The 24849-nt window shown below is 41.6% G+C and overlaps 1 protein-coding gene across 1 annotated transcript in view; it reads right to left on the bottom strand.

The window, feature by feature from the left end:
* Positions 1–469: 469 nt before the first annotated feature.
* Positions 470–24849, bottom strand: part of TBX5 (T-box transcription factor 5) — a 135193-nt gene continuing 110813 nt past the window's right edge. Inside the window, exons 5-7 of the mRNA XM_073582844.1 lie at positions 18852–18943; positions 9652–9881; positions 470–1231 (exon numbers count right to left, since the gene is read on the bottom strand). Of these exons, the coding sequence (XP_073438945.1) occupies positions 657–1231; positions 9652–9881; positions 18852–18943 (897 nt within the window). The 3' untranslated portion in view covers positions 470–656. The remainder of the gene's footprint in view (positions 1232–9651; positions 9882–18851; positions 18944–24849) is intronic.

The following is a 24849-nucleotide window of genomic DNA, read 5'->3' as shown; positions in this document are numbered from 1 at the left end:
TTATAGTCATCAAAAATGTAAAAATGTTTTGTGGGATTAACTACCACACTTTGTTCACCTGAATTCTTCACAAACATACACTGTAAACTGTGTGTACATTTATGGTAGAATGTGTAACTGTATTTGTCCTCCATCCATTGAAAGAAAAAAGTAAACACCATAAAGTCCCGAAAGACATAGTTGTATGATAACATCATTTCCACTCTCCAATACAACCTCACTGTGTCCAATATTTTGCTTAAGTGTGTATAAATCCATCGGCTCCAGCATCCACTCTCACACAGTGTAACACACTGCAAATACCAATTATTTATGGCCGAGGCATGCAGGTGAATTCATGAAGTGCATGAGTTTTTCATTTTCTTATATGTGTACACACCATTATGGTGCAGCCTGATGTGTGAAGTGCAAAGCCTATATATAGGCTCTTTCCATCAGGCTTATCTTTTTCATTAATTTATCGCCCGTCCAAAATTTCCTTCTGTCCTATTTGTGATCCTGGTGTCGGGAGAAAGTGAATGACCAAAGTGAATGTTTGTTTAGAGGAGTTCAAGAAATAACAGTTTTCTTGTTCTTTCACCACATGTCCCCTTTCTGTGGTCCTAAAGACAGTTTGCTTAGACTTTACACAAACCTTTTGTCTCATGTCTGTTTTGTTAACTGTTGTCATTCCAGTCTTGTACCATGCCCACTCCATGGACAGAGTGATACTGATGTGGGGATAGGGTCCGTGGAACACCATGTGGGTAGAGGAAGTCAGAGGACTGAAGTGATGATGCCTGTTGTAATCCAGACTGAGGAGCACATTGTCTCACAATACCTTGGTGAGAAGGTTGATGTTGGAACATTGTGTGAGTATCGGCAGACTGTGAACTTCCATGGTTACCCAATCTGGGCATGAGTGAACTGGAGGTAAAATGAGCAGAGAAGTGCTGGTAAGGCAATCGTTCCATAGATTGCATCCCTCCTCCCACGGTACAGCTGCTGTAAGTGGGTACACTAGACCAACTATTACAAGAAATGTCTTCTATACTTGAAACTTGTTCTGTGGCAGAAGTAGAATTAGCATACATGCAGGCCTGGCGTTGGGCAGACTCTGAGCGAAAGGGTGTTGAAGATGAAGAAGAGGAGGATGGCTGGGTGTACCCAGACCTGTAGTATGGATCTTCTTCACTTGGAGACGTATCCATATAGGGCTTCTTATAAGGATGCTCAGCTGATTCTTCACTCGCTGCAGAGAAAGTAAAGGTTTCTTATAAAAAGCATATATATAATTTAGAAAAACATGTAATATACAACCATTATTTCTGATATTGTCATCATTACATAAGCAAATATATTACCGTAATAGGTAAAGCATATTCCTTTCAATGTTTATTAAATCATTATATATCCTGGGTTAGAACATGTATTGGAATACAATAATGTGCAAATCCAGTGATGTACATTACAGCTTTGGGGTTTGGAAGGAGAAAGCCTGGTCTTCCTTACCTGGAGATCTATAGCTGTGTTAATAATTGGTAATTCCCTAGTGGCAATTGTTAGAAGAGCTCTGTCACAAGGTAAGAAGGTCTTAACTTTGGTGATCCTGTTAGGAGTGGCGGAAGACACTAAAATAAAATATAAATAAAGTGCCTTCGCCACTCGGGGTCCATCGTGTGGTAGATGGAAAGACCGCTGCTAGGTGGTGGCAGAGCTATATGGCGGTAGAGTGCACCGGTTTAAGTGCATCACCAGGTGCACTGCACAAACTCTGTTGAGCTCACAGAGCTGTAATAATAAACGGTAACACAAAAGACGCTGAGTCTGTTCTGGACACAGAATCTCAGCGCAACACATGCGGTATGCGGTCACCGGAGAAGCACAAGGTGGAGGTACAAACTCCGTAGGGACCTGCCGGGAAACGTGTGCAAGGTGTCGCAACCGCGAACGCACCAAGGAGCTGCAACTGCAGCGCGGCGATAACTGAGCCGCTGCAAAGACACTGCTAACTAGCAGGCACAATGCTGACGCTTAAGCTGCTGTGGTATGGAGCATAGTGCGCTGGCGCTTGGCGCTGAGTACTGGCACTAGCACAAACACTCACACATGCATAGTATCAGAGGGTAGGGGTTTCAAATGAGTCAGTCACCAGTCCATGCATCCATCAACAATCATACAGCAGCTGTATGACTATACTAGCGCATGGCAGAACAGCCATGCGCACTTTTTATAGCAAGCGGGACCTGCCAGAAATCTCCAGGTCTCCAAAAGGAGCCAATGTGATCTGGAGCAGGACCTGAGCACCTGACTCCCGAACTCCAATGGGAGCTCGTCCCGTGGGCATGCTCAGAAGCTGGAACAAATGACTTAGCCTCTGGAGATAAATGTGAGAATCTGGATTCCTGCATAGGCATAGTAGAAACCAGATTCCTAACATTACCCCCCCTCCTAAGACCCCCCCTCCCTGAGCCTTCCGACCCACCGGCCTGTGCCCAATAGAGGCGTAGGTCTTAGGCTTGCTAGGAAGTGAGCCTGGTGTCCTGGGAGATGACACGGTAACCCGGGACACGTGGAAGGCCTCAGTAGAGGCATGGTCGCCAGGTTTCAGAAGGGACACCTGGGAGACAGCAGGAGCGGGAGTTACAGTGGGACGCCGCCTTGTGTCAACGGTCGTCACCACACTCCGCCTAGGGAGGCTAAGCTGAGCACATAAGGTGCAGGCCTGAATGAATCTCTTGACGTCCCGAGCCCTGTGCGGTCACCAATACACACCAGCCAACAATTTCGTGGTTGCATGTAGCCACGATGGTTGTGCGTATTAGACGGGTGTGCCCACGTGAGAATCCTAGACCGCAAATGAGGAGGGACAAAGGTCTCGTCAACCGGCATGGAATCCGAGGACTGAGGGGCGCTGACCTCCGGAGAAGCAGCGTGTAACCGGTGGCAACCGCAAATGGACTCTTGGGCCGGAGGTGTATTAGCAAAGGCATGAGATACCTCCATTGGCTCTGGGGGTAGAACCTCTGGTTCAGGCAGCTCCAGAGGCTCAAAGAATTCGGGAGCCGGAATACCTCACCGTTTGGAGTGAGCACACGCCAAACCATGCTCTGAAAAATGGAGGTCAATCCGCGAGGAGACAGATATTAACTCCTCCAGGCTGGTAGGAATTTCTCTCGTAGAGAGCATCCTTGACATGCTCCACTAATCCTCTCCAGAATGCAGGGATGAGGGCCTTGTCAGACCACTCTAACTCAGACGCCAATGTCCGAAAACGGACGGCATATTGGCTAACCGAAAGGGATCCCTGGGACAGAGCGAGCAGCTGTAGAGAGGTGTCATGTGTGTCCCGTGGACTGAGAAACACCTGCCTGATAGCTGTTAGCAGATGGGCTGTAGTCCGAATATCCGGATCACCACGCTCCCATAGCGGCGTAGCCCATTCCAGAGCCTTGCCCGACAGTAGGGATATGATAAATGCCACCTTGGCCTGTTCTGTGGGAAATTGCGCAGCCAGCAGCTCCAGATGGATTGAGCACTGGCTTATAAAACCTCTACAGGAGGCGCCATCACCGGAAAATTTTTCGGGCAATGGGAGGTGGGTGACTGTCGGCGCAAGAGTAGACATGGACATACACGCTACCGCATCGGTTAGGGCCTTGACAGCAGCATCAGTGGCCTGTGCAGTGGAGAGAGCCCTCTCAAGAGTAACCAAGCTGCCGTCTGCACTGTGTAAGTTGCTGCTGATCTGCCATCCCTAGCCAGACCCTGGCGCTAGAATAAAGTAATGTTAGGAGTGGCGGAAGACGCTAAAATTAAAATATAAATAAAGTGCCTTCACCACTTGGGGTCCACCATGCGGTAGATGGAAAGACCACTGCTAGGTGGTGGCAGAGCTATATGGCGGTAGAGTGCACCGGTTTAAGTGCTTCAACAGGTGCACTGCACAAACTCTGTTGAGCTCACAGAGCTGTAATAATAAACGGTAACACAAAAGACGCTGAGTCTGTTCTGGACACAGAATCTCAGCGCAACACACGCGGTATGCGGTCACCGGAGAAGCACAAGGTGGCGGTACAAACTCTGTAGGGACCTACCGGGAAACGTGTGCAAGGCGTAGCAACCACGAACGCACCAAGGAGCTGCAACTGCAGCGCGGCAATAACTGAGCCGCTGCAAAGACACTGCTAGCTAGCAGGCGCAATGCTGACGCTTAAGCTGCTGTGGTATGGAGCATAGCGCGCTGGCGCTTGGTGCTGAGTACTGGCACTAACACAAACACTCACACATGCGTAGTATCAGAGGGTAGGGGTTTCAAATGAGTCAGTCACCAGTCCATGCATCCATCAACAATCATACAGCAGCAGTATGACTATACTAGCGCATGGCGGAAAGGCCATGCGCACTTTTTATAGCAAGAGGGACCTGCCGGAAATCTCCAGGTCTCCAAAAGGATCCAATAGGATCCGAAGCAGGACCTGAGCACCTGACTCCCGAACTCCAATGGGAGCTCGTCCCGTGGGCATGCTCAGAAGCTGGAACAAAGGACTTAGCCTCTGGAGATAAATGTGAGAATATGGATTCCTGCATAGGCATAGTAGAACCAGATTCCTATGTATTCAAAACTAAAGGAACAAAAAAGCGCAATAGGGTCTTATCTGGGTTATTTCTGGAGAAATAGATTAGAATTTACTCACCCTTTTTAGGAGAGATTCAGGCATGCGGAATCAGTAATCTGCTTGCTGAACGTCCAAAGGTCAGCTCTGTGACCACTTGAAACACCAGATTTCGGAATAAATTCTTGGACTTTAGTGCGCACAGTTAGTTACTATGCCTGGGCAGCGCCGGGCTCTTCAGCTAGTAATAAAACATTTCCAATGTTTTATTACTAGCTGAAGAGCCCGGCGCTGCCCAGGCATAGTAACTAACTGTGCGCACTAAAGTCCAAGAATTTATTCCTAAATCTGGAGAACCAGATTCCTAACAGATCCAATAAGGTTTTACACACTTGAATTTGGTACTTCTAAATTAAATAGGTTTTGCCAAGATTGAAAGTTATTTCCTACTCAAAGGGTAGAGGATGATCTATAGATCCCTGGTTGTCTGGTCATCAAGATGCCCATCAATCCAGACAACAATGCTCTTTAGAGTCCTATCTGAATTGAGTGGAGGTCAAGAATGCACATCTCTGCTCCATTCTTTATCCATGGGACTGCCAGAGAAAGCTGAGTACAGCTCTCGACTATGCTAAATTAAAGAAGATCTGTCACCTGATCTAAAAATATAATCTGGATCATAAAATAGACCACCTAGCCATGATGAAAATGGTGTGACAGAGACTGTTGTGGACCTGACCTTGAAGACAACAATTTGTGTCGTGTTAATATTGACATGTGGTTTTATTGTGTTTTATTGTGTAATGTTAAATGAGAAATGTGCAACGTGAAATGTGACTAATGTTCAGTACTGTTGTATTGATGCTGCTGTCTGGGTACTGTAAGGTACATTGGGGAAAAAGAGTATTTAGTCAGCCACCAATTGTGCAAGTTCTCCCACTTAAAAAGATGAGAGAGGCCTGTAATTGACATCATAGTTAGACCACAACTATGAGTGTCAAAATGAGAAAACAAATCCAGAAAATCACCTTGTCTAATTTGGCAAGATTTATTTTTCTAATTATGATGGAAAATAAGTACTGTATTGGTCACCTAAAAACATGCAAGATGTTTGACTCTCACAGACCTGTAAGTTCTTCTTTAAGAGGCTCCTCTGTCCTCCACTCATTACCTGTAGTAATGGCACCTGTTTGAACTTGTTATCAGTATAAAAGACACCTGTCCACAACCTCAAACAGTCACGCTCCAAACTCTATGGTGAAGACCAAAGAGCTGTCGAAGGACACCAGAAACAAAATTGTAGCCCTGCACCAGGCTGGGAAGACTGAATCTGCAATAGGCAAGCAGCTTTGTGTGATGAAATCAACTGTGGCAGCAATAATAAGAAAATGGAAGACATACAAGACCACTGATAATCTCCCTCAATCTGGGGCTCCACTAAGATTTCACCCCGCGGGGTCAAAATGATTACAAGAACGGTGAGCAAAAATCCCAGAACCAGACGGGGAGACCTAGAAAATGAACTGCATAGAGCTGGAACCACCGTAACAAAGGCTACCATCAGTAACACACTACGCCGCCAGGGACTCAGATCCTGCAGTGCCAGACACGTCCCCCTGCTTAAGCCTGTACATGTCTGGGCCCTTCTGAAGTTTGCTAGAGAGCATTTGGATTATCCAGAAGAGAAATGGGAGAATGTTATATGGTCTGATGAAACCAAAATAGAACTGTTTGGTAGAAACAAAACTCATGTTTGGAGGAGACAGAATGCTGAGATGCATCCAAAGAGCATCATACCTACTGTGAAGCATGGTGGTGGCAACATCATGCTTTGGGGCTGTTTCTCAGCAAAGGGACCAGGATGACTGTTCCATGAAAATGAAATAATAAATAGGGTCATGTATCGAGAGATTTTGAGTGCAAACCTCCTTCCATCAGCAAGGGCATTGAAGATGAAACATGGATGGGTCTTTTAACATGACAATGATCCCAAGCACACTGCCAGGGCAAAAAAGGAGTGGCTTCGTAAGAAGCATATGAAGGTCATGGAGTGGCCTAGCCAGTCTCTAAACCTCAACCTCATAGAAAAACTTTGGATGGATTTGAAAGTCCGTGTTGCCCAGCGACAGGCCCAAAACATTACTGCTGTAGAGGAGACCTGCATGTAGGAATGGGCCAACATACCACCAACAGTGTGTGCCAACCTTGTGAAGACTTACAGAAAACATTTGACCTCTGTCATTGCCAACAAAGGCAATATAACAAAATAATGAGATGAACTTTTGTTAATGACCAAATACTTATTTTCCACCATAATTTGAAAAATAAATCTTGCCAAATCAGACAAGGTGATTTTCGGGATTTGTTTTTCCATTTTGACTATCATAGTTGTGGTCTACCTATAATGTTAATTACAGGCCTCGCTCATCTTTTTAAGTGGGAGAACTTGCATAATTGGTGGCTGACTAAATCCTTTTTTTTCCCCACTGTAACTCTTGTACACTATGGTAAGATGAAGGCCATTGATGAAGGCCATTTAGCCGAAACATGCGCCGGGGAGGGTACACCTAGGTGTACTCCTACTATCGACCAGTCTAAAAGGTAACATTATGCAGTGAACTCATTTGGTGTGCTTACTACATTTTTTTGTATTCATCCCCATTGGTGGCAGGTTCCACCAGGTGTGATGGCCAAATTTGGGCTTATCTTTTACATACTTTGACTGGTTGGTATATACTAATATGGGATTGAGTTGAACATTTAATTTTTGTACTATGTATTGATAATATTATTTATATCCCTTTGTCCATTACCTGTGGTATACCCCTTGTCTTTTTTGGCCCATGTGCTATTTATGGTCATAACTGACTTCTATACCACCTTTTCCTGTATTCCTGTTACATTCTAATAAAAATGCTTTGGTAATTTTGTAAAATTTGTTGTGTGGGACTTTTTTCGTGATTTTTTTCTCTCATATATCTTTTTTATATATATCTGCGATTGTCCCATCATGTCCTTAGTAACACCCATTCATGCAGTGATATATGTTGTGAGTTCATTTTCCCCTTCACCATTGAGGTCTGATGAACTCCCTCTTCTGGTGAAGGAAGGTAGTGAGGCTGATTACAAAGCACCTGAGCAGAATGATGATGACTGGGTGACTGGAATTGCTGAATGGATATAAGGCAGCCGACGCCCTTCTGCCTTGCAGGTGATTTCTCTGTGGGATTCTTGGAGACCAGTCTGATTCCTGCTCCTCAAAAGCTAAGTTTTCGGCTCTTCTTTTTGCATTTGTGTTTTGGTTTTGTTTTGCCTTGTTTTTCTGGATTTCTGCCTTTCCCTGCTGGGTGAGCTGAATTCCTTTTTGCTCTGTCTTCAGAAAATACCTGAGTACTGATTTATTCTTTTTGAAGCTTAGCGTCTTCAGGGCCTTTTTCCCTATCAGTCTGTTGGCTCTTGTTTTGAGAGGGTTTTGGTGGATTGCAGACAGCAGCTTTCCTGTCCTGTCCTATTTAGTTAGCTTGGGCCCCATCATTTGCTCAGCCTATCTTTCTATCTGTGTGAGTGTTTTTTCATCTTGCTTCACCGTCATTATATGTTGGGGGCTGCCTATTGCTTTGGGGTCTGCTCTGGGGCAGTTTAGATTTCCCTTTCTGTCTTTAGGCTAAGTAGTTCTCCGGCTGTGATCGAGGGGTCTAGGGCACCGTAGGAACCCCCCACGGCTACTGCTAGTTGTTGTTGTTAGGTTCAGGGGTCTGCAATCCGATAGCTGCCAACTTCTCTGGTTTTCTGGACTTAGCTAGTATTTCTGTTTTTGCCTCCTACGGTGACTCATTCATAACAGATATACTTGTATGTCTCTACTCTATTCATATAAATGAGGTGTTTTTTCATGAAACTATTATGGACTATGGTAAGATGTAGGCTAAGCATAGGATTAGATATAGGTCCCAGAGCAGTAACAGATAAAGCAAGATAGGTAGCGGTGGGCCTTATTGGTGTACAGTGATAGGAATAGTGTAGGACAGCAGGATACAGTTAAATGTTTGGGACCAGCCCAGCATGGGAAGAGAAGGTCAAGAAGAGTAGGGATATTCCGAGCTGTATGTAAGCAAAGGCTTGAAATGTACTGTGTTGAAGGAACTGGAACAGTAAGGTGCTGTACCTGATATTGCGTGCTAAAGACTGACTTGAACTGTCCTGTAAATTTTGATCTTGTTAAAATGTCCCATGATATGCGTGTGGCTGATCCTGGAACAAAGGATTTGGAAGTGGATGCAGCGGAGGCTTTCGGCCTACAAGTAAGTGCAATGCAAGCTTCACAGCACAACCCATATGGACTTGGACACTGTTTGTTTTGGGGTGCCAGGGTGTGGACAAGCAGCGGCTCAGCCACGGCTACAACCCTGGGCATCTTACACATGCTTAGTAAAATCTGCAGTCTCCATAACACTAAATAATGAGAAATCTTGTCTCCCAGCAGCACTTCCAGCGTGTAATAACAGTTTCTAACACCATGTACGGTAGAACATCGTAGATGAGACCAGGCTTCAAAAAGGGATAAGTTGTCAATCACTCTGCTGTGCTCAGGACGAAATTAAACTGATTAGATATGAAGTGCAAGCCTGTTGAACCACCGCCTAACATGAGCTAAATATTACAGGAATTAAACCTATTTTAAAGACCAGAGGGAGCCTAAAACCAATCCAACAAGCTCAGTGAGTAGAGTTTAATGAACCTGACACTTGTAACATTAGAAGGGTTGTTCTAGTGACAGATCCAGTTAAAAAGTGAATTTGAAGCATTTTTTATTGATAACGCATTTTTACTGAACACATCCTTTCCTTCTGCTTGAATTCATTTCAAACATAGTTTTGACACTTTTATATGTATTCTTTCATAATACGAATCATCAACGGATCCTTGGATTGTGGAAAAGCCCCCAAACACAAGTCCAGCTTTAATTCCATCCTTTGCATGTTTTAAAAAAATGTTTTGTGAAATATGACACATATCTAATGTTACATTCTAAACATTACTGCTCATGTACACATACCTTTCCTTTTTGTACAGTGGTATATAGTACCAGGTTCGTGTGGCAAGGAAGAATAGGAGTTGGAGGGAGGTATTAGGTCCTGAGAGGTGCTGCTTACACCATTCTCACACTGATACTGAGAACTGAGGTTAGAGGAACTTGTTATATTTCGGGATTCAGAGGAGAATGGACTATGGTTAGATGTAACCTTTTGTCGCACGGTGCTTCTTGGGACAACAGGATATTCTTTGCTGCAGAGAAAACATACGCCGATATAGAATGAAAGGCATACCATACAATTCAATAAAGACTTCACACTAAGCTCTGAATTGCAGCCCTAAAATCTTATTCATGCAAATTTTAATTGGTTTTAGAATACAGTATCTGGTTAGTCTGGTAAATAAAATGCTGCGTACTCTAATGTATCTGTTAGCGTATAGTACCCAAGAGGTGTTCATAGAGAGGAAAGCCTTGTTTTTTACATGCACTCTATGAAGGATCGCATGGCTCGTCTACTCCCTACATACAGTTGCGCTCAAAAGTTTACATACCCTGGCAGAATTTTTGCTTTGTTGGCCTTTTTTCCGAGAATATGAATGATAACACCAAAACTTTTTCTCCACTCATGGCTAGTGGTTGGGTGAAGCCATTTATTGTCCAACTAGTGTGCTTTCTCTTTTTAAATCACAACCCAAAACATCCAAATGACCCTGATCAAAAGATCACATATCCAATCCCTTGGTAACAGAGCCAATTTGGAACTTTATGACCAAGACAATTTTTACTGTACAATTCTGATCACTGTCATTTTGTGAGGTTATAGCTCTAGAACACTTCAATGTATCTCACTGATTCTGAGAAAGTTTTTTAGTGACATATTGTATTTCATGTTAGTGGTGAAATTTCTTTGATATAATTTGCGTTTATTTATGAAAAAACAAAAATTTGGCAAAAATGTTGAAAATTTTGCAATTTTCAAACTTTTAATTTTTGTAAGTCAGAGAGTGATTTCATACAATTTAGTTGATAAATAACATTTTACACATGTCAACTTTACATCAGCACAATTTTTGAAACATAATTTTTGTTCTGTAAGGACATTATAAGGGTTAAAAGTTGACCAGCGATTTCTCATTTTTCCAACAAAATTTACAAAACCATTATTTTTTGGATCACCTCACATTTGATGTGAGGTTGGGGGGTCAATATAACAGACAATACCCAAAAGTGACACCATTATAAAAACTGCACCCCTCAAGGTGCACAAAACTACATTCAAGAAGTTTACTAACCCTTCAGGTGCTTCACGAGAACTAAAGAAATGTGGAAGGAAAAAATGAACATTTTACTTTTTTCACAAAAAGCTTACTTGAACCCAAATTTTTTTATTTTCACAAGGTTATCAGGAGAAAATAGACCACAAAATTTATTGTGCAATTTCTTCTGAGTATGCCAATACCCCATATGTGGGAGAAAGCCACTGTTTGGGCGCATGGCAGGGCTTAGAAGGGAGGGAGCACCATTTCAATTTTCAATGCAAAATTGGCTGGAATCAATGATGGTGCCATGTCACGATTAGAGACACCTTGATGTACCTAAACAATTCTAACTCCAAACCTAACTCCAACACACCCCTAACTCTAATCCCAACCCTAACCATAACCCTAACCACAACCCTAACCCTAACACACCCTGAACCCAATCCCAACCCTAGTCATAACCCTAACCACAAACCTAACCCTAACACACTCCCAACCCTAATCCCATCCCTAACCGTAATTCCAACCCCTACTTTAGCCCAACCCTAACCCTAACTTTAGCCCAACCCTAACTTTAGCCCAACACTAACCAACACTAACCCTAATGAAAAAAAGGAAATAAATACTTTTTTATTTTATTATTTTTACCTAACTAAAGAAGTGATAAAGGGGTGATTGATCTACTTTTTTTTAATCTTGATCACTGTGATAGGGTCTATCACAGTGATCAAAATGAACCAATAGGAAACATTTCCTATTGCTGCCGGGTGCCGGCTGGCAAATCTCGATGGGCGTACTGCGCATGCGCCCACCATTTTCTTCCTGGAAGAGTCGCAGCAGGGGAACTTCCTCCTGGGGATGCAGGAACAATGGAGGTACTGGGGGGAAAATCGAAGGACCTCATTTCTCTAAAATTAAATGGGAAATCAAACTTTTTGGGGGTCGCCATTATTCCGTAATCGAATCGCAACACTGGGGTCGGTAAAAACCGACCCAAATCATGTTCTCTGGGGTCTCAGCTACCCCCGGTAGCTGAGACCCCAGAGAAGTTCCAAATCTCAGCGCCACTAAAAAGCGGCACTGAGGCATAAGTACCCTTAACTGCCGCCGTTAAAAGGCGTATTGGTGGTCGTTAAGGGGTTAATACCATGTATAGCCCACTCTAACATCAATGACAGCTTGAAACCTTTTGTGGTAGTTGCTGATGAGGTTATTTTTTCAGATGGTAAAGCTGCCCATTCTTCTTGGCATAAAGCCTCCAGTTCCTGTAAATTCCTGGAATGTTGGAACGTCCAAGTACGTCCCATGCGCTGCTTCTGGGCTGATGATTGCAAATTTGCCTGTAGTATTTGCTGTTAACGTGCTGCATTCATCTTTCCTTCAACGTTGACCAAGTTTTCTGTGCCTTTGTAGCTCACATATCCCCAAAACATCAGCAATCCACCTCTGTGCTTTACAATAGGAAAGGTGTTCCTTTCATCATAGGCCTTGTTGACCCCTCTCCAAAAGTAATGTTTATGGTTGTGGCCAAAAAGTTCAATTTTGGTCTCATCACTCCAAATTACCTTGTTCCTGAAGTTTTGAGGCTTGTCTTTGGCTGTTTTGCTTATTGTAGGGAAGATACTTTGCGGCATTTGCGCAGAATGGCTTTCTTCTGGCAAGTCGACCACACAGCCCATTTTTTCTTCAAATGCCTCCTTATTGTGCATCTTGAAACAGCCACACCGCTAGTTTTCAGAGAGTCCAGTATTTCAGCTGATGTTAATTATGGGTTTATCTTTGCATCCTGAACAATTTTCCTGACAGTTGTGGATGAAATTTTTGTTGGTCTACCTGACCGTGGTTTTGTTTTTACAGGACCAATGATTTTCCATTTGTTAATCACAGTTTGAACGCTGCGGACTGGCATTATTAATTCCTTGGATATCTTTTTGCATCCCTTTCCTGTTTTATACAGTTCAACTACTTTTTTCCGTACATCAGTTGACAATTCTTTTGGTTTCCCCATGACTCACAATCCAGAAACATTAGTGGCTGGATGAAAAATGCAAGAGTCTGTCTGGATCCCAGAAACTCACTTAGCTTTTATGCACACACACTGATTACAAGCAAACAGGTCACAGGTGAGGATGTTACTTTTAGTAGCCATTCAAACCTATTTGTGTCAACTTCTTTGCATGTTATCAGGCCAAAATCACCAGGGTATGTGAACTTTTGATCAGGGTCATTTGGATGTTTTGGGATGTCATTATGATTTAAAAAGAGAAAACACAGTTGTTTGATGAAAAATGGCTTCACCCAACCACTAACCATGAGTCGAGAAAAAGTTTTGGTGCTATCATTCATATTATCTGTAAAAAGGAAAGCGAAAATTCTGCTGGTGTATGTAAACGTTTGAACACAACTGTATATGATACATAAAAGGCTCAGTACACAGCAGACCATTCAACCAATCGTTTAACGTCTGAATATAAATAACTGCCTTCTGGACAACTGCAGTCCGCAAGATTTTTTAAAGTTCATGTGGTATATTAGTGAACCGGGGTACTATGTACCCCTTATATTCTATGTATAGTGCATATATGACCTCAGACCACTGGACAGCAAAGATATCTGCAGCCTCAGGGAGTATAATATTGGGGATATCAGGCCTCATTATGAGGGGGGTGAGCACATTTACCTTATACACCATGTACTGCTGCAGTATCTGATCCTGTATATATATAGGATCATTATATCCTTGGAGATCTTTGTCCTCAGGGATTTCTATATGTTACCTCCCACATGGCTCTCACTGGCTCTGCACTGTGCAACTGTGGATGGCGTACATACAGTATATATATATATATATATATATATACTGTATCTATATACACACACATATATAATAATATATATAGACAATGCTGTTATATTAGGATTTCTGCCCTATTATTCATAGCAGGTATAAATATTCTGTTCTATGGTGTGTATATATAGATACTGCAATGTGGTGCATGGTGTATATATAGATACTGCAATATAGTGAATGGGGTATTTATAGATACTGTAATATGGTGCATGGTGGTTATATATAGATACTGCAATATAGTGGATGGTGTATATACGGATGCTGCAGTTCTCCTGAATATCCCCCATCCTCTGGAATTCTGTGCCCCAAACACGTCCAACTATCAACTACATTCAGATCCTTCAGATGGAACCGGAAAACCCACCTCTTCAAGAAAGCTTACAGCCTGCAATGACCCAGCTACCGCCTCACCAACACAGGAGCTGCTGCAACCTCCCCAACCTCTCCCACCATCCTGTAGAATGTAAGCCCGCAAGGGCAGAGTCTTTTCCCCTCTGTATCAGTCTGTCATTGTTAGTTTGCTTACTGTAAGTGATATCTATAATTTGTATGTAACCCCTTCACCTGTACAGCACCATGGAATCAATGGTGCTATATAAATAAATAATAATAATAATAATAATAATAATAATAATAATAAAAATTAAAGTGCTTAGAGAAGAGCAGAGATGAGTGTGATTACTAACACTTTTCTCATAAAAAAGCTAGACTGCAGTTTACCAAAATGTACATGAGTAAGCCAAAATGCTTCTGGGAAAGCGTGGAATGATGAGACCAAGATAGAGATTTTTGTTAAAGCCCATTATTCTACTGTTTACTTAAAAATGAATGATGCCTACAAAGAAAAGAACACAGTGCCTACAGTCAAATATGATGGAGGTTCAAATATATTATGAGGTTGTTTTGCTGCCTCTGGCACCTAGTGCCTTGACTGTGTGCAAGGCATCATGAAATCTCGAAATTACTAAAGGACAATGACTCCAAATACAGTATACTTCAAGATGCACCCAGAAATGGATGGAAACAAAGTGCTGGAGAGTTCTGAAGTGACTAGCAAAGAGTCCTTATCTAAATCTCATTGAACACCTGTGGGGAAATATTAAAATCGTTCTTGGGAAAACACAACCTTCAAATATGAGACATTTGATTCTTATTATTCTCACAGGATAGGCTAAGCTTTTTGGCTTAGTATGTTTCCGTTTCTTTAGGGATTTTACCATATTTAATTAGTGGAGAACTTTTGGAGGTTATTATTTTTAACTAAATACTAATGATGCTCAGACACCTCCCTACAGGGGAGAAGCCTTAAGCATGTTATGCCTCCCAGCTATTGACTGGGGACATTTCTGTAGTGCGCTTGATTGCCTTTTAAGAATTGGGGAGAGCACACACGTCCTAAGCATGCTGCCGGGAGACCTACATGCCGTGCGCAAGTCCTTGAAAGTGGAAGCCACGGCAGAAACCATAACAGAGTTGCCGTGGCGGTGAACATCTCGGCGTCTCTGCTGGGAGGAGGTAGGGGGATCTTGCAGGGATGCCGGCACTGGTATTACAAAAGGATATTCAACTCAAATTTCCAAGGAAAATCCGCACATACAGGAAAATTCAAATTTTACCACATGAAGATGTCTGGTCAGATCTTTGAGAATTGTTATTTTTTTCTTTTATAAATCTCGTCTTGGGTCTGAATTTATTTAGAGCTTTAATCTAGGGTTTGAATTTAAGGATGTGGTGTGAGATCTGAATTAATTTACCATATTTTTTGGATTATAAGATGCACTTTTTTCCTCCCAAAATGTGGAGGAAAATGGGGGTGCATCTTATAGTCCGAATATACGCCTCTGGCTGTGGTGGGGAGGTGGGGAGATATTTTGGCGGAGCAGCGGGTCACAGAGGCAGGAGCTGGCAGCTCTGGCTAACTCCTGTGCCTGCTGCTAAAGAGAAATTAATATTCACTGCATTCCATGCCCATGGGTGTGGAGGGCAAAGAATATTCATTTCTTTTTAGCATCCTGGTATGATTGGCCCCATCCCGTTTCTGGTATGATTGGTCCCATCCTTATTCTGGTATGACAGGCCCTATCCCTTTCCTGGTATGCATGGCCCCATCAGAAAAGATTAAAAAAAAACATTACACTTACCTTCCTCCGCTCCCTCGCAGTGTCCTACTCCGTTGCCAGCAGCTGCTTAATGCTTGTAAGCAGTGCATGGCAGGGACATCATGCACTGATCACTAACAGAGCACAGCTGCCAGAATACTCTCCGGGACAGTTCATTGCAGAGAGCAGTGAGTATTCATTGCTCTTCAGTACCACGCAGTGCCAGCCACCGGCTTCCTGCTGCTACTGGTGGTCATGTGTGCCGATACTTAAGAGAAATGAATATTCAGAATATTTATTTCTCTTAAGTAGCAGCACACGTGACCATTGGCAGCAGCTGGTAGGCTCCGTCTGACACTGCGCGCTACTGAAGAGCAATGAATACTCACTTCTCTCTGAGATGAACAGTCCCAGTGAGTATTCCGGCAGTTGTGCTCTGCTTGTGAGCAGTGCATGACGTCCCTGCCATGCACTGCTTACAAGCATTAAGCAGCTGCTGGCAAAGGAGCAGGACACTGTGAGGGAGGGGAGGAAGATAAATGTAATGGTTTGTTTTATTTAATCTTTTCTGATGAGACCATGCATGCCAGGATTGGGGTGGGGCCAATCATACCAGAATAAGGATGGGGCCATGCATATCAAGACCGTGATGGGGCCAGTCATACCAGGATAAGGATGGGACCATGCATACCAGGACCAGGATGGGGCTAATTATACCAGGATAAGGTTGGGGCCATGCATACCAGGACAGGGATGGGGCCAATCATACCAGGATAAGGATGGGACCATGCATACCAGGACCAGAATGGGGCCAATCATATCAGGATAAGGATGGGACTATGCATACCAGAACCGGGATGGGGCCAATCATACCAGGATAAGGATGGGGCCATACATAACTGGACCGGGATGGGGCCAATCATACCAGGATAAGGATGGGACCATGCATACCAGGACTGGGATGGGCCAATCATACCAGGATAAGGGTGGGGCCATGCATACCCTGACTGGGATGGGGCCTATCATACCAGGATAAGGATGGGGCCATGCATACCAGGACTGAGATGGGGCCATGCATACCAGGACTGAGATGGGGCCAACCATACCAGGATAAAGATGGGGTCATGCATACCAGGACCGGGATGGGGCCATGCATACTTGAATGAGATGGGGTCCCTGCATTCCAGTATAGGGATGAGGGCGATCATTCCTATCAAGGTAGGGATGAGGGGGCCATGCATACTATGCTAGGGATGAGGAGGCATGCATACCAAGATGGGGATGAGGGCCATGCATATCAGGATAGGGATAAGGGGGCCATGCATACCAGAATAGGGATGAGGGAGCCATGCACACCAGGGTAGGGATGAAGGAGCCATGCTTACCAGGATAGGGATGAGTGCCCATGTGTATCAGGATGGGGATGAGGGAACCATATTTACCAGGATAAGGGATAAGTACAGAATTGACCACATTTTTTGCTTCATTTTTTTCCTAATTTCCTCCTCTAAAACCTAGGTGCGTCTTATGGTCCAGTGCGTCTTATTGCCTCAAAAATACAGTAATTTATTTAGGGTCTTTAATCAGAATTAATTTGGAGGCCTGGTCTAAGATCTGAATTAGTCTAGGAGTCTGATTTTGATTGAGGGATTTTGCCTGGAGTCTGTAATTACTTAGAATTAATTTAGAGGACTGGTCTGGGATCTGGATTTATTTTAGGTTCTGGAGCAAGGTATGAATATCTTTTGGGGTCCAGTCTAGGCACTCAATTAAAACTGTTGTCCAGTCTTCTGATGAAAGTTTGCAGCCACTCTACCTGACTGCAGATTTCTGAATCCTAAAAGCATGCAAGCTGCATGCTTTCAGGATTCTCCGGTGTTGCTGGTGAAAGCGGGCAGTTACATTACCACAAGTCAAGTCTGTGATTTGTATATTTACAGCCACATTCTGACTAGACATGCTCGGCCTCACTCAAGCACGCCTAGTCTGCAAGTATGCAAATCACATACTTCTAGTCACGTGACCGCCCATTCTCAGCGGCAATATCGGAGACTCCTGCTGTGAGCGTAGTGTATGAATTCAGAAGTCTGCAGCCATGTAGAGTGAATGTAGAATTTCATTGGAAGATCAAATTACCCATTTAATTCAAGGGTCTAAATTTATTTAAAGGTCTATACTAGGGTCTGAATTTGTAATGCGCTCCTGAGTCTGTGTGCTGAATCTATATGGGTTGCAACAGAGTATGGAAAAACAATGGTACAAAGATTTCTGGACATCTTACTTTGTAGTCATAGGGAGAAGTCTATATGGTGTTCTGGGTTGAATGGATGAAGAGAAAAGAGAATGGCTCAAATCAAAGAAGACACTTGTGAGCCATTGAATTACGTATGTATCATATAAATGACTGCATCTGATCAGTGGTGTATTCTTTTATACATTGCTGTTTGTATAGTTTTCTTATTTTTATTTATTTTACATGCTTATATAGCACCATCATTTTCCACAGCACTTTACAGACATTATCATCACTGTCCCCAATGGGGCTCACAATCTGAATTCCCTATCAGTATGTCTTTGGAATGTGGGAGGAAACTGGAGTACCCAGAGGAAACCCAAGCAAACACGGGGAGAACATACAATCTCCAGGCAGATGTTGTCCATGGTGGGATTTCAAGACTACTATGCTAACCACTGAGCCACCATTGAAGCATACACTTGTGCATTTACTATTTTACTTACTGTTTCTGAGGTCATTCAGACATCTGTATTTGTCATGTACACAAAACAATGGTATCGGTGTCTTCAGTGTTATGGATCCATTTGTCATCAGAGTTTTTCACAAATGGATGAATAAAAAACTATCAAAGCTTCTCCTATACTTTGCAATGTTAAACACGAACGTTACACAGATGCTGTGCATGCTTTTCACAGACCCATAGACTTGTATTGGCACTTGTCATCCTTGCTGCCAGAAAAAACCTTTAATAAACAGAAGATATAATACACGCATACCTTTGCATTCTGGACATGCGGTGCAGCTCCATATCATCACTTCCTCTAAATCCCTTGGCAAATGGATTATTTTCAATCTTTAACTGGGTTATCTGTGTAAAAGATGTGTATTATATCAATAAACAGAAAGTTTGAAAACTCAGAACTTGATTCCTGTGTATATTCCTTTGCGACATAGCAAATTTACTACACCACTCTGTATTCTGTAAAAGGCTACTCCTGTCATTGTCATTTAAAGATTAACCATCATTTTAATTTTTATTTCATAAATCAATAATACACATCAATAATACACATGAAAATCAGCAACTTTGTAATATATCTTATCAGAAAAATGTTCTTCTTTCTCTGCCAGAATTGATCAGTTATTATCAAAATTGTCAATTCATAGGTAAAATCTGCATTCAGTGAAAACCGACTTTTCCATTACTGAGATAGGAGATGGCGGCTGCTACGGATTTTTCAGGATTCCCCATGTAGGTAATTCCATTTTTCAGGATTCCTGATCAGGTATTGACTAATTATAATTATATATATATATTATTTATATACATATATAATTATATATAATAATTATATAAAATAATTATATATAATTATTATTATATTATTATCTATATTATATTAATTATTATATTATTATATATATTATATTATTAGATATAATTATATATAATTATTATTATTATTATTATAATTAGTCAATACCTGGTGCTGTTACAAATAATTAACAATATAAAAAAATCTAGAAATCATAAAGAATTTGATGGATTATGGAGGTCTGGAATTCAGAAACTCGATTTATAATATCATAATCATAATTACATCAGATATTAGATTTTTATTTTTACAAGCTCCAAATAATTAGGTCTATTATATAAGATTACCAGTGATGGCAGTGAGATTCTTTAAGTGAGACTTAATTCTCCAGCAATACGCTGGAAGATATATTTCACTATATTTAGCTTCTTTCTGAAAAATTACTGAGATTTATCGTCATCAATAAGTGTGTTGGCTTCATTCAACAAACTTTAAGTAGTTAATGTCACTATGAAATATGATATGACAAATGTATAAGTAGACCTATAGTACATTTAATAAATGTTTTTGACTTAATCAAATGGGAATGATCTTAGTAGATAATGGCTTCTTATAATGTCTTTCTTTATATATACACTCAACATTGAAAAATGGCTCCTGGGACACGTCTGCCAAACGTGGTTGTTAACCTTTTAAACGCGCTGATACCATCATTGAAGCATCACAATCTCCCAGTTTCCGGACAATATGATTGCGGGGAACCAATAGATTTTTATAACAGCCAGTGGCCAGATGTAGGCCCCTGTGCCCGTCATATGATGTCTTCTGTAACCTCCAGCCTGTGTCTGGACGTCATAAAAGACTGTGATTTTCACAGAGAACATAGCTTAAAGTTTGCTAAGTGGACTAGCAAATAAAGTAAAAGGTAGAAAAATAAGTTTTTCAAATATATAAAAATTCAAATCATTTTCCTTTTTTCCTAATTAACAATAAAGACATATAAAAGATAAAAGATATACAGATTTGGTATCGCTGCATCCAAAAAAGTTCAATCATTGACAATATAAGATTAATTAAACCGACTAGCAAACACCAAACTGAGAAAGAAATAGAAACACCAAAATTATGGGGGATTTTTTTTTCACCACAATAATGCTAAAAAAATGCAATAAGAAGCGATCAAGCATAACACATACCCCTTTCCCTCCCCCCCCAAAAAAAAAAAAACAGGTAGGCACGCAAAAACTAAACCTCCACACATGGTATAGAGAAGGTACGGGTCTCGGAAAATGGCGACACAAAAAAAAGTAGTTTTGCAAAAATCAGAATTGTTTAAGCCAATAGTAAAAATAACCTATATGTTTGGTAGCTTTGTAAATGTACTGACCTGGAAAATCAAGTTTATAGGTATTTTTTTGCTGCACAATTAATACTGTAAAATTAAAACTAAAAAAAAACAATGGCTGAATAGCATTTTTTTCACAGTTTCGAGTTATGGCTATTAAAATAGGTCAGTGAAAAATTAGAATGCAAAAACGAAAATTGGTGATGCTGACCAATCATAAGCAGGCTGAAAATAGCTGAAAATGAACACTTCAGACAGTAGCTTAGGTTTCTCAGTGTGTGAGATGTAATGATACAGCTCTTATGTCCTGGTTTAACCTCCTGAATGATTAGAAGGCATAGATGACTAACACCTTTCCGATAAGATGACTGTGAAGGAGGTGGAGTAATGTTCAATCACCGCACACTCTTGATAGATTCCTGTGGGGACTTTATTGCACAGATACAGATGCAGCAATAACACAATTCATGAATAAGGAATTGGTGCAGGGATAGAGAAAATGGTGAGGCGACAAGAATATAACGTTTTGACCCTTATAGGGTCTTATTCATATAGTTGCTGTTGGCAAGGTTCACTGAAAGGTCTAAAGAATATTCTGCTTGCAAAGGACACCTGGGTCAAGGTTACGTCCGGCGCACCTGTGCCTTGGATTGTAGGCTGCAGTGTGAAGGGGGTGGGGCAGCACAGCTAAGTTTAGCTGTGACACATTGCAAACGCTTATATCAACTCTCCTCCTCTTCTAGCAAGGTTACATCTGCTGTATCTGCTCCCACCCATGCTGTCTATCCAGAGTTGTGTCAATTATTAAACTTATGTCTTTTGTGCTCATCAGTGAGATCAGAGCAGGGTCTCATTACATCTCACACAGGAGGAGCCCAGAACAAACTGCTCCTGTGTGAGATGTAATGACAACCTGCTCTGATTTCACTGCAGAGCGATCACACAAGTTGCTGGAGCAAAGCAGACATTAGTGTGATTACATCACACTGAGAATCCTGTTGTAAGCTATGGTGGTGCATGTTTGTGTTCTTCTTGCCTTTGAGTGTTGCTGCCTGCTTATGATAGGTCAGCATCATATAGGGAGAAGATACCCACTTGCATTATAAGAAAGTTAACAGTTTAGGTGTTGCAATTTCAATGTTGAGGATTGTATTTTATGAGTTGCCAGGCATATCTGCAAGAGACTGAAGATAATCTTAATATTTGTAAAGGCTAAAGGTGAATATCCGCTTGCCAGCTGTTGGGGTATTTTTGCTGCAAATGGCTGCAAAAAAAAGTTGCACAAAGTAAAAATCTCAGGATGCACAAAAACCTAATTGAGATCATTGTAAAACATATTGCTAGAGAACATTAATGCATTAACAAAATTGATAAGATAAAAATCCGCTGCATTATTTGGCCCAGTTGTCAGTCCGTTCAGATTACAGTAGAGGCATTTTATAATTTTCCCCTCCAACGTTAACATAATACATGAATGTAAAATTGTTTCCAGGGGTCTGTATATATTTTTATTTTATTTCTTTCTACATTTTAACTTTTCTCCACATGGGCAAAATAGTTCACTTTATATACAGATGTTAGAGAAGAAAAAAGGATTGGCTGGCTGTTCTTCTTTCCAGAAACCTGTAAAATGTGTGCATAAGCCTAAGAGACTTGGCAGCTCAGAAAAGAACCTTTGGATGAGAATTTTTTTTCATTAACTCTTTCACTGCCTACCAAGAGTAACACAAAAAGTTGTTTTACCTTTACACTTTTTTGTGAGATGATTTGGAGATCAGGGTCTATGGCTGCAGCATATTCTGCGTCTTCTGATAGATGGAAGCAGTAGCAGCAGCTGCACTATTTCATTTATTTCCTTTTTTGTGTGCCACAAAAATGTCAGTTTAAGGCAGGAGTCACACTAGCGAGAAATACAGATGAGTGCTATGCACAAAAACAACGCATAGCACTAGGACCAATGCTAATCTATGGGGCAGCTCCCATCAGCCAATTTTTTCTTGGCCCTATTATACGGGCTGAGAAAATCGCAGCATGCTGCGATTGTCAGCATATTACGCCCATAATACGCCAATGCAAGTCTATGGGGACAAGAAAACTACGGATTACACATGGACCAGACGTGTGACTTGCGAGAAATACGCACCGCTGTCCTTTAACATAAGCCGGCAATTCATTTTGCAATACAGTAAAATCACACTGACATGTTAATAAAGAATAGAAATAATAGATATATACACATAGAATACATATATATACTGTACATGTCATTGAGACACATATATGTATATATATATATATATATATATTTATATTTCATAGAGTTCTCCACAACATAATAACCGCTAAATCAATTGCCGGCTTCTGTAATATCATTACAAAACCCGACATGAAGTGACACATGGTTTACATACAGTAAACCATTCCATTTCATTTACTTTTATATATGTCTTTGACTAATAATTAGATTAGAGTATGTGTGTAAAACTTTGGACATGTAGGTATTAAACTAATGGGTAAACTCGTTGAAAAAAGTTGCATGGGCTCCCGCGGTAATTTCTCCGCCAGAGAGAGAAAGTTAGTGAGTGAGGGCAGATATTAATAGCCAAGAGAGGGACCATTGTTTTTGGCCCCTCCCTGGCTAAAAAAATCTGCCCCCAGCCAACCCAGAAAAGGCGCATCTATAAGATGCACCTTTTCTGGCACGTTGCCTCTCTATTCCCATTGCCTTTAGTGGTGGCTCATGGGTTAATAATGGGTTAATGTCACCTTGGGTGCGCAGGCATCCTGGCTGACCGGGGATGAACTAATAAGCGAGGGAAAGTTTCTGAACTTTTTCCCATGCTCCTGAGTTCACCTCAGGTCAGCTGGGGACTCCGTGCAGCCTCACTGACTACCTCTGATGTCACTGAGGCTTTGCGGAGTCCCTGGCTGACCGGAGGTGAACTGACAGCATGGGAAAAAGTTCAGAAACTTTCCCGCGCTTATTAGTTCATCCCCGGTCAGCCGGGGCACCTGCGCAGAGATGAATTCATTCATTCTGCAGTGGTTTACAATGGGGCCGGTAGCATTAGCACCGATCCCTGTTGTAAACTAGTTAACCCCTTGTGATGGATTGCAGTGGGGGACCTGACTGAACGGCAGAGAGGTATGGATATTGTTGGTTTTTTATTTTTTGTTTTTTTTACAGGACAACAAGGGATTCTGTTGGATTAGCTGAATAATACATTTCGTCAAAAACTGTGTGATTATTTCATTAAAAGACTTTTCAATTAACCCTTTTTAACCCTTTACTACTATAGGATTAATAATGGATAGGTGTCTTATTGACACCACTCCATTATTAACCCGGTTTAATGTCACCTTTCAATAGCAAGGTGACATTAACCCATTATTAACCCATGAGCCACCACTAAAGGCAATGGGAATAGTGAGGCTAAGTGCCAGAAAAGGCACATCTTATAGATGTGCCTTTTCTGGGGTGGCTGGGGGCAGATTATTTTAGCTGGGGGGGTCAAAAACAATGGTCCCTCTCTAGGCTATTAATATCTGCCCTCACTCACTGGCTTTCCCTCTCTGGTGGAGAAATTACCGCGGGAGCCCACGCAATTTTTTTCAGCGAATTAACCCCTTAATTTAACACCTACATGTCCAAAATTTTACACACATACCCTAATCTAATTATTAGTCAAAGACATATAAAAAATAAAGGAAATGGAATGGTTTACTGTATGCAAACCATGTGTGACTTCATGTCGGGTTTTGTAATGATATTACAGAAGCCAGCAATTGATTTAGCGGCTATTATGCTATGTAGAACACTATGAACTATAAATATATAGATATATATATGTGTCTCAATGACGTGTATATATATATATATTTATATATATATATATGTATATATACACTCACTGGCCACTTTATTAGGTACACCATGCTAGTAAGGGGTTGGACCCCCTTTTGCCTTCAGAACTGCCTCAATTCTTCGTGGCAGAGATTCAACAAGGTGCTGGAAGCATTCCTCAGAGATTTTGGACCATATTGACATGATGGCATCACACAGTTGGCGCAGATTTGTCGGCTGCACATCCCTGATGCGAATCTCCCGTTCCA

The sequence above is a fragment of the Dendrobates tinctorius genome, unplaced genomic scaffold (genome assembly GCF_039654945.1).
Source record: "Dendrobates tinctorius isolate UK_male_01 unplaced genomic scaffold, ASM3965494v1 ptg000073l, whole genome shotgun sequence".
Classification (NCBI taxonomy): Eukaryota; Metazoa; Chordata; class Amphibia; order Anura; family Dendrobatidae; genus Dendrobates; species Dendrobates tinctorius.
This window is presented reverse-complemented; position numbering and strand designations above follow the sequence as displayed.